Consider the following 11,499-nt stretch of genomic DNA (forward strand, 5'->3'; position numbering starts at 1 on the left):
ATTCCCGTAGCCGAAAAGAGTGGGGTCGGAATTAAAATTTTTTTAAGGGGTGGTGGTGAGGAGAAAGTCTTGTAATACTCCTCAGTGGTGCTATTTGGATTGGTAGAAGAATATTTGTTCTGAGTTTCAATCACGAAGCTGTTGACACTCTCTGACCGCAAATGTACCAGTTAACGAGATTTCGGTTTAAGCGTTTACACCCCCACCCCTCAGTCGCACAACCCACATCCTGCACCAGGGCCTCTATAACCATATTCGACGGAATTCTGATTTTTAAGTACCTATATAAATTCCTCATTAACCTATTTTTTTGGAATTTTCAGAAAACTTGCTAATTTGTGTTCTACACGTGGGAATTCATACGATTTTTTTATGTGATTTAGCTGTTTTTAGCACATCTCACGACCACCTGATACCCTCCCCGTTTCTTTGTCACTCTGACAATATTTTTCTCCCCATAAACACCTACTGGAATGATGATGCCCCCCAAGGATTGCCCATTGCTGAGATTTAAACAAAACCAAACTCCGTATTTTAAAATCTGCTTTAAAAAAAATTCGAATAAAACTTTTTGGACGTTGGAAGATGGAGTGTAAAAAATAAAAAAAAAATTTTTTAAGCATAACGGATTTGTCTCATTTAACGTCCGTTTTCCATGCTGGCATGGGTTGGACAGTGACTGAAAACTGGTAAGCTGGAGAGCTGTACCAGGTTTCAATCTGATTTGGCATGGTTTCTACAGTTGGATGCCCTACCTAACGCCATCCACTCCAAGAGTGTAGTGGGTGCTCTTTACGTGCCAGTTACGAAACACAGACATTGGCCGCGACTCCGATCTCACTTGGCTTGACAGGTCTTCTCAGGCACGGTATATTGCCACAGGTCTCGGTCACTCTGCCTCCGTGGAGAACGCAATTCGCAAAAATTTTATGAAAATTCCAAAAAAATAAGAAAGTGGGGTGGGGGATGCTGTCAGTGGTCTCTTGCTACTGAGAGGAATTTATCGCAGTACATTGGTCATTTATCTCCTGAAAGCAGTTACTGGAACATTCAGTAGTCGCTGAAATTGTAAATAAGAAAGGATAAGGGGAGCTAACTTATTGTTTCTACCGGGAGTCAGTTTATATCATCTGCACGTGCAGCTGTTGAATATTAAAATACTATGCATGCTTTATTCAAATAAGGAATATGTAACTCCCTGGTGTATGAAAAGCCGAGGCTGTTTTGGCAGCAATGCCTTTTGATGAGTCCTGAGCATCTCAGGTCTGGCAGCTGTCTTTCTAAAATCTAGTTAAGTATTGTATGGCTGTGTGGTAAGAAGCTTGCTTCCCAACCACATGGTTTCGGGTTCAGTTTCATTGTGTGATACCTTCGGTAAGTATCTTCTACCATACCCTTGGGCTGACTAAAACTGGAGTGGTTTTGGTGGATGGAAACAGATAGAAGCCCATTGTTTGTCTTTGTGTCTGTCCTCCACCACTACTTGACAACCTGTGTTCCTTACGTTTCTGTAACTTGGCAGTTTGGCAAAAGACTGATAAAATAGATACCAGACATAACAAAATATAGGTACGTGGGTCGATATATTTGACAAAGTTCTAAAAGGCAAAACCCCATCATAGCCAGTCTGACTGAAACAAAGTAAAAGGTAAAAAAAAAATAAAAAATTAAGATGGTTATAAAATGTAACATGTATAAGCATGGCCGTATCAAGAAGTTGGTTTCACAAGTTTCTTTTACAACTGCCTAACATCATAAGCAAGTCTTGTTGGCCCATCCTCAGGCAACCAATTTGGTAATGGGAAAACTACAAAAGAGGCTGTGTAGCCCCCCCCCCCTGATTGTAAAAGTTGGTGGGGGAGCAATGTGTGATGGTGTTCCTCTATTGATGTTTCATGTATCTTTGTTAGTGGTTGGTTTTCTAGTCTGTTTTTAATTAACTGCTGTTTTTTCTTTTCTTTTTTTCTTCCTGTTTTGCAGAATGAGTAACGATAAGTGCTATAAATGCAGTAGAACAGGACACTATGCGCGAGAGTGTCGCAGCACTATCTCTGGTATGGGAGGCCGGAGTAATACCGGCATGCGAGATCCGCGATCTCGAAACAATACCGGTGGTAAGTATGATTGTTGTTTGTTTAGCCTCAGGCTACACCTTATCTGGTAAACTCATGATCAAAGGTGTTCATGCTCTATTTTAAGACATCCATCTAAACCGACAGTTGAGTAAGTAGGATTTAAGATTTGGTTGCCATTACTAGCAGGTTGGGACAGCCACGTAGAGACTTAATAATCTTGTTTTTCTTTGGGGTGTATCATGCTCCAGTGGTTATGAAGTGTGAAGTTCATGCTGAATTCCATGTTAGAACTAGATCTCCAAGTTAGAGACTGATCATGTGTGTGATGAGAGTTGGATCCACATAAGTTCTTTTGCTTGTCAAAAGTTAAAACTGGTTATAGTGTCTGGGTGGAATTTTGGTTTAACCTTTTTGATACCAACCTGCCTGTGCCTAACACAGGTTCTATGAAATAAATATTTTTAAAGTTAATTACTATCTTCCATAAAAATTTTATGCTAGTTTGTTCAGTAATGAGAAAGGTATTTTACTAAATTCTTTATTTTAAACATTGACTTTCTGGAATATTCAGAAAATTTTTGAAGATTTTTTTTCATGTTCACAGGAATTCATATTATGACCAAAAAAAAAAAATTGTGTGCAAGATTTAAGTGTACTTTAGCTGTTATTTTTAGCACATCTCATGACCACTGACCTTCCTCGTTTCTTTGTCACTGACATTGATGTTTTTCAATATTTTTCTCTGCATAAATGTGTTTTATGGAATGATGAATGCATCCTAGAGTGGTCCATTACTGGGAAAAATTCAGACTGTCATATTTTAAATGCTGATTTAGAAAAAAATAATTCAAAATATAGTGGAACTTTTAGGATATGGGACGGGGATTTAAAATGTTTAAATTTCTTTTCCATAATTCTGCCTGTGTGTGAATATACAGTATATTTGTATATACACAACATGCCTAACAGTTTGGTTACACAGCTAGGTTTGTAATCACATGGTTTCGGTTTCAGGTTCACTCATCTTGTACATGGAGGACCTGTTTTCTGCTATATAGCCTTGACTCAACCAATGCTTTAGGAAACAGATCACATGTGCATGTGTTCCTCTCCTTCAGAGTTGCTTATAACTGCATGAAGAAAATTCTGATAAGGTTGTCTACAGTCTCTCTCTCTCTATGTATGAATGTGTAAATATACACCCTTACCAGTTTCAGTCCATCTGCCCTGCCATTACTGTAGTTAGATCCTCCGGTCATAGATTTTTTGATGAATGAAGGTGTTTAACACTGCTGCTTTTGGCATAGGTGACTCATAAGTATTGTTTTAATGTTCATCCACTCATCATTCACCTCATTTTTCAGAATATCTTGTCTAAGATGGAGGAGGGACCTATGTAGTATTGTCATATTTAGAGATTGATGTTACTCAATGCCTAAATTGGTGCTAATCCTTCCAAGATTTAGAAAGCACTAGATATCTTCCTCATCTTAGTGTAACAAATGTTGGATTATTGTGGGTTCCTCTGTTTAGTCTCCTACTTGACTGCCATAGTTGTGAGCAATAGCTTTGAGAACAAATGTACTTCAGACTTGTTCCCAAGCATCATTGTTCATTTTTACTTGCATGCTACACACTCTCTGTGACTCTGGTTTGCAATCTATCCTGCTCTTATGCATCCTGGCTGCATTTTGTTTTAGGACTGATATGAAATTTTTAAATGTTAAACTTTTTCTTGAGCCAATATTGTGTTCTGAGTTCAAATTTTGCTGAGGTCAACATAACCTTTCATCCTCTCAGGGTTGATAAAATACGTACCAATTCTTCATTGGGGTTGATATAATTGGCTTAAACCCGTTTCTTCGAAATTGCTGGCCTTGTGCCAACATTTGAAACCAATATGTATGTTGTATTAGAAACTTTCTGAATGGGTGCTTTTGGCATCATCAGGGCTCTTGATATTCTTAGCAAGAGAGAGTGGATGTCAAAGCAATGCAAGGTGAGTGAGAGAGCTACTACAAACAGTAATGGCCCCAAGACAGTTCCTTGAGAAACTACTCAGAATTACTGCTCCCATTGGCTGCAGTAAACCTGACCCCTAGTTCTCAAAAAACTTCTATATTTCCAACTTTTGGGATACACTAAATCCATGTATGGATGATTGTCATAATACTGTAGAAGCTGTGTGAAGCAGCTCTCTTATGGAAGCAAGACCAAGTCATTTTACTCTGATGAATGCAATCAAGTTCTTTTTGATAGTTTAACTTAGAAGATAGGTAATGTGAGTTTGATAGGCCTTCAATTTTTTATGTCAGTCCCTCTTCCTCCTCTAATGGTTAGGATGTATGCCTTCTTCCATATTTTGGGGGAGAAAGTGAAGCAGTTTTTGCTTTTCCATGAGAACTGTTGGAAATGTACTGAGGCCAACCTTGGTTCATATCATTTAATGCCTACTTTTCATGATGGCACGAGTTGGACTGTGTGATAGGATTTGACAAGCCACAGGGCTGTTCCAAGTTCCGCTATCGGCTTTGCCATGTTTCTATAGCTGGATTCCCTTGCTAATGTCAACCATTTTTCAAACTGGATTGGATGCTATTTTTTCTGCTGTTGGCATTCGTGAGGCTGTCAGGCAGCTGGCAGGACTGAAAAGAATGGGGGAGGAGTGACTCGTCCTTATGTGCCAGTGTATCATCATCATTGTTTAACGTCCACATTTCTATGCTGGCATGAGTTGGATGGTTTAATTGAGGGCTGGTGAGCCAGAAAGCTACATCAGGCTTCAATCTGATTTGGCAAAGTTTCTACAGCTGGATGCCCTTCCTAATGCCAAGCACTCCAAGAGTGTAGTGGGTGCTTTTACATACCACCAGCATGAGGGCCAGTCAGGCGGCACTGGCATCAACCATGCTCAAATGGTGGCATTTTACATGCCACCTGCACAGGAGCCAGTCTGATGGCACTGGCAACGACCACACTCAACTGGTGTTTTGAACGTGCCACTAGCACAGTAGCCAGTCAGGTGACGCTGGCAACGATCATGCTTGAATGATGCTTTTAATGTTCCACTGGCACGGGTGCCAATCAGGCAGTACTGTCATCGGCCATGACAATGATTTCACTTGCCTCAACGAGTCGTAATCAGTTAATTTTACTAGTTTTAGCTTACCTTGCATATTGAATTGTAGAAACACAAAGGGTTTATTACTTCGTCTATAAACCCATTTTATTTTTTAGCTCTCCTTTACGAAAGTGATTTTTGATTTTTAGGAAAAATGCATTCTCCACTGGTTTTGTTTAATAAATAAATGAGATTTCTTTTATGTATTTTCCTGTCTCTGAGAATATTTGTATATGCTGACTTTATTCCTTTTTAGAACAAATCCAACTTAAGCTATTGGTTTGCATCAGCATTAGTTGTTCAATTTTCATGTTGTCTTGCACAGACTTTTGAACCAGTCCTGTTCAAAGATGTCTTAGAATTGATATCTTGTGATCCTTGTAGATTTCCAGTGCTCTTTGTGAGATGCATATCTACAGGTTTGTTTGGATCATTGATGATTTTGTTATAGTTATGAGTAACAGCTTCACTTTGTGGAGGAGTTTTGTGTTATTTGTAAAGCAGAGATCAATGTATTGTCATCTGTGATGGAATATTTTTTAATAAATATTCAGATTACTTGATCAAATGCAATGCTTATTTAACCACACTTTTTAATGGTTTTATTCTCATAGCTTTGAGATTTTGATGATGTGATTGCATATTTTTAAAATGACGTTTAGGATAGGTGTTGGAGGCTGGATCTGGCTAGTTTGAACATAGAACAGGTAGGGCTGGTTTAGCATTTAAACCAGCCAGATCCAGCCCAAGAGAAGTACAATATGTTGGGCCCCATTTAGACTGATATAAAATATACTTTTCTTTCTGATACTACTTTTATAATTTGCCAATATAATTTGAGGCATTCAGTAGGTGGCATATACAAATCTTTTAGACATCAAGGTACTGTGTATGTACTGATTTTGTATCACAAACAGAATTTTAATGTGACATCTTCATGGGTGTTTATTCCTGGCAGAATTGTTTGCATGCCAGACAAAATGCTTAGTGGTGTTAAGTGCATTTTTGTAAGCATCCATGCTTTTTGCTTCACTGCATGCTGCAAGGTATCTCGTTACTACACTGTGACGTGTGACATTGAATAGAACATCTTTGTGATGGCCTTGTGTGTATCCACTGAGCCAGGTCTGCTCTTGCAGTCTTCTGCAAGATTTTTAAAAGCTTGGCTGCTACAATTCTACATCGATATATTACCTTTTCATCAAGGAAGATTAGCCTTGTGCTCCCCTCAGGGGGGCAGTTGTATGCCTTACATTCACATTTAGGTTTTCTCTCACTACAAATTAATGGATTCCTTAGGTGTGTTTCTCTGCAAGTTTATTCTTTCTTTAATCCCTGTAGGATTTGTGGGAATAATTACTCTTTATACTACTCGTTGGGGCTTGTATTGTGAAAGAGCAGTTTGATTTGTGCTCTGTCCGTTATATATTTTTTAATACAATAGAAGGGGTTGACTCTCATCACACAGTTGTGTGTGTGTGTGTGTGTATATATATATATATATATATATATATATATTATGAGATTCTAACATAGGCACAGAGCCTAGGATTTTGTGGGGAAGATTTAGTTACACTAATCCCAGTAATTGACTGGTACTTTTAATAGCTCTGAAAGGATAAGGCAAAGTTGAATTTGGAACATAAAGACTTGAGAGGAATACAGCTTGGCATTTTCACCAATGCCTTAATTTTGTCAGGTAAAAGACCAAGATTTTCAGTAGTGGTTTACTTAAAGTATAATGGTTCACTTTTATACGATTCTTAATAATTTTTCTGGAAAGCAAGGCAAATTAAAATACACTTGTAATATTTGAGTAAGGTATTAGTTATGAGGTTGTGGTGGTGTAGGATGGTTGGAGAAATCTAAGGAGAAACAAGGTTTTATAAAATGAGAGCATGAGGAGTAGGAGGTGCACTGAAGAAGAATAAGGGGTACACTGGGGCATGGGTGGGAAGAATAAAGTTGAAAGCAAAGTAGGATGCACTAAAATAATTTCAAAAGGATAAGTGGTGGGGGACAAAATTGAGAAATGGAATACGCTGTGATAGGATGTGGCAAAGAGAATGTTAAATATCATTTAACATCCATTTTCTATGAAGTTAAACAGTGGATACAACTGTATATAGGAATCTTGGATTCCTGCTTTAGAATTTTTGTTTTTGCCTGTTTTTATGTCCATTTTTCCATGCTAGCAGCATATGTATTGAGGCATTGTTTTCCAGTCACCTGTCTGTAACCATTGCCTGTTTTACTTGTACTTCTTTTTTTTTTATTTCACTTGTCTTCACAAACCTGGAGCTATGGAACAACTTGTTAGGGACAGTGGTTCTCAACTGAGGTACATATTGCCCTTCATCATCGTTTAACATCCACTTTCCGTGTTAGCATGGTTTGGACGATTTGACTGAGGACTGGTGGACCAGGTGGCTACACCAGGCTCCAATCTGATCTGGCAGAGTTTCTACAGCTGGATGCCCTTCCTAACGCCAACCACTCAGAGTGTAGTGGGTGCTTTTACGTGCCACCAGCACGAAGGCTAGTCAGGGGGTACTGGCAATGGCCACGCTTGAAATGGTGTATTTTACGAGGTCAATATAAAGTTTTGCTTTTAAAATTTTTGCAGTAAATTGATTATACTTCTACAATACACAAAATATGAACATTTTTTAATACAGTTCCGAATATTCAATTATAAAAATGCAGCAAGATTTTTATGTCCAGGAAAGTAAAATAGGAATCGGGGGAGTCCATTGGCAATAAACGGCTGTGAACCACTGGCAAAGGATATCAGTTTTGTTCTTTTGTTTGATGCTTTGCATGCAAAGAACAAAAGATGAATGCATGAACACACATGACGGTTTCTACTAATTCAGTGGAGAAGGCTTTGATCAGTTCATGGCTGCAGTAGATGCATGTCTGTTGTACCATGTATAGTATACAGCTTAAGATTGGTAATAAAACGAACTTTACAGTTGCCAGTGCTTGTTTACTTTTCAAATGGGGGCACATGCTGAAATAGATATTGTACCATTTCTGTCTGCTAAATTTCCCTCAAGATTACTGGTCATTACAAAGCTGCAATAGTACAAGACACATGAAGTGCCACACTGGGACAGAACCCAATACTATCTGGTTACGAAGCAAAATTCATGATCATACAGCCATGCTTGGGCTATTTATGATGGGTAGTGTATGCACACAGGTACTCGCATACTTCTTATTACTCTAATCCAGAATACTACAAGCAGCTTGTAGCTCATGACAATGGAGTCCTGGCAGTCTTGTATTTTTTGTCTCTAACTAGGCTAGAATGTGTAATGAGCTTGTAGACTTGAGACTGGTATCTCTCTCTCTCTCTTTTTTTAGGCCTGCTTTTCCAAGCTGGCATGAGTTGGATGATGGTAAATTTAAAACACTTGTGGGACACTGCAGGGCTGTGAAGTTGGAGTTGGAAACAATTAAGCTGTAGCTAGAATCAATTGCTTTAGTTTTAGCAACTCCAACTTGTATCTTTATTTAATATAAAATGGTTATAACATATAGGTTTACTCAAAATACAAGTGTATGCAAATGCTTTGGAGATATGTGGATCACAATTACTTAATTACATAAAGGGGAGTTGGAGTCAGAGGTACCAATAGTCGAGGTGTTGAAGTTTTTTGTTTCGACTCCACAGCCCTACGACAATGAAATATGCAGTTATGTATGTATATATACACACTTCACTTGTATGCGCTATGAATTACTAAATGTGAAACATTGCTTAATAAACTTAGAGTTTATTGAATTTAGTTTCTTGAATTGCTTACTTAACAGTAACATTTCTTACTTGCACTGGCACCAGAACCATGGGGCCATTTGTCTTATAAATGTAAGGGAGTCTGGACAGCTGTTAGATGAGGATATTTTCAAGTTTTGTAACTTCAAGTTCCACGGCAGTCATTAAATTGTTGAATGGAATATCTCTGTATTTGCCTTGACAAGATCAATTTAAAAATAATCTGGGGTAATGGTTTCAGAGAAACACTAGTGATGATGTGAGGCAGTTAGAGAAAAATTAATGTTGGGTTATGCAATACAATATATATTTAAGATTATTTTTGTTATTCAGTGCTAATTACATTTTAGATACTTGTGTGTTGGTGCTGGCGTAAGGTTGCTTTGGATTTAGGTTTCATTCCCACTAACGCTGACTGGTATGAACTCTGGACTGCTTTATGGGTGACCTGGTACATGAAAACTGTAAGAGCCTGTCGTAAAGGTGTATTCTCTGCTTTTCATATGTGTATGTATGTATGTCATATTACGTTGAAAGCACCAGTTCTCATCCGATCACCAAAGTTAGGCAACATCGAACCTAGTGAGTACTTCGATGGCTGACCGCTTGGTAAACCTAGGTGCTATAAGTGTCTCAGCAATTAGAGCAAGGTCATCAGCATAGGAGCTCCCAGGGGTATCCTATCTTGAATTCTTCTGTTGTTGCTTGGAGGACTATGATGAATAAGAGGGGGCTGAGGACTGATCCTGGGTGGACCCCTACCCAGGATTCCTCACTGTACTCGTTGCCAACGCTCACCTTACTGGCAGCAGGGAAAGACCCCCTCCCCCCGGTCCATCCGCAATCACCGCAGGGATGCTCAAAATATCTGGTAATGCTGGCTATAGCCTAGTCATCTATATAGTTAACCAGGTGATACATGAAGGGGTCATACCCAATCACTGGTGTAGCAGCAACATAGTCAACTGCTACAAAAGTAAAGGTGATGCTTTAGATAAAAATTATTTCAGAGGTATAAAGTTGTTGGATCAGGTAATGAAGGTCATGGAGAGGGTCATAGCCCAACTAATTAGAGAGTCAGCTTAGATGAGATGCAGTTTGGGTTTGTGCCAGGTATATGCACCACTGATGCTATATTTCTGGTAACACAGCTGCAGGAGAAATACCTAGCCAAAGATAAACCTCTGCACCTGGCTTTCGTTGACATGGAGAAAGCCTTTGAAAGGGTTCCCTGATCATTTATCTGGTGGTCAATGAGGAAACTAGGGATAGATGAATAGTTAGTGAGAGCTGTGCAAGCCATGTACAGGGATGCTGTCAGTAAGGTGAGCTTTGGCAACGAGTACAGTGAGGAATCCTGGGAAGGGGTCCACCAAGGTTCAATCCTCAGCCCCCTCTTATTCATCATAGTCCTCCAAGCAATAACAGAGGAACTCAAGACAGGATGCCCCTGGAAGCTCCTCTATAATGATGACCTTGCTCTAATTGCTGAGTCACCATCAGAACTAGAGGAAAAGTTTCATGTGTGGAAGCAAGGATTAGAATCGAAGGGCCTTAGAGCCGACTTAGCTAAAACCAAAGTCTTAATAAGTAGGAAGGCAGACAAACCACAAATCCCTTCAGGTAGATGGCCCTGCTTGATCCATAGAATAGGTGTAGGTAGAAACTACATAAGATGTACCCAGTGTAAGCTATGGACAAATAAGCGGTGCAGCAATATCAAAGGAAGTCTAACTGGGAAGATAGTTTTTGCATGTGGCAAATGCTCAGGTAACTATAAACACCGAAAATGTGTAGAGAACCGCTGCTGTCACTACAAGTAGTTGATAGCTTCAGTTACCTAGGGGACCAAGTCAGTAGCTGGGGTGGATGCCCTGAAAGTGTGGCTGCTAGAATAAGAATACTTGGGCAAAGTTAAGAGAGCTCCTCTGCTGGTGACAAAGGGCCTCTCGCTCAGAGTAAATGGTAGACTGTATGATGCATGTGTAAAGTTGGATTTAAGAAGCATCAGATGTAGTGTGCAAGAGAGATGACTGCACTGGTATGGTCATGTGTTGTGAATGGATGAGGACAGGTTGTGTGAAAAAGTGTCATACCATAGCAGTTGAGGGAACCTGTGGAAGCGGTAGACCCAGGAAGACCTGGGACGAGGTGGTGAAGAACGACCTTCGAACACTGGGCCTTACCGAGGCAATGACTAGTGACCGATACCTTTGGAGATATGCTGTGGGTGTAACCAGCCCACTTATGAATATCCCTCATTCATTGGACAATAAACTTTGCTTGCAAAGACCTATTGAGGCAAGTGAAATCAAATAAAAATCGCTGACATGGCTAATGAAAGTACTGCCTGATTGGCACTTGTGCCAGTGGAACATTAAAAGCATATCTGAGCGTGGTCATTGCCTGGGCCACGGATTGGCTCTTGTGTCGGTGACCTGTGAAAAATAACATTCGAGCGTGGTCATTGCCAGTGCCACCAGACTGGCTCCCATGCAGGTAGCACGTAGAAAACACAGGCT

The 11,499-nt window shown here is 39.6% G+C and overlaps 1 protein-coding gene across 4 annotated transcripts in view; it reads left to right on the forward strand.

Moving 5' to 3' along the window:
- Positions 1-11,499, forward strand: part of LOC106872528 (uncharacterized) — a 46,890-nt gene that overhangs the window by 19,754 nt on the left and 15,637 nt on the right. For all 4 annotated transcript variants that reach the window (XM_014919552.3, XM_014919553.3, XM_089345766.1 and 1 more), the window contains exon 2: positions 1,981-2,114. In XM_014919552.3, the coding sequence (XP_014775038.1) occupies positions 1,982-2,114 (133 nt within the window). In that variant the 5' untranslated portion in view covers position 1,981. The remainder of the gene's footprint in view (positions 1-1,980; positions 2,115-11,499) is intronic.

This window comes from Octopus bimaculoides, chromosome 29, assembly GCF_046866305.1.
Source record: "Octopus bimaculoides isolate indiv1 chromosome 29, ASM4686630v1, whole genome shotgun sequence".
Taxonomy (NCBI): Eukaryota; Metazoa; Mollusca; class Cephalopoda; order Octopoda; family Octopodidae; genus Octopus; species Octopus bimaculoides.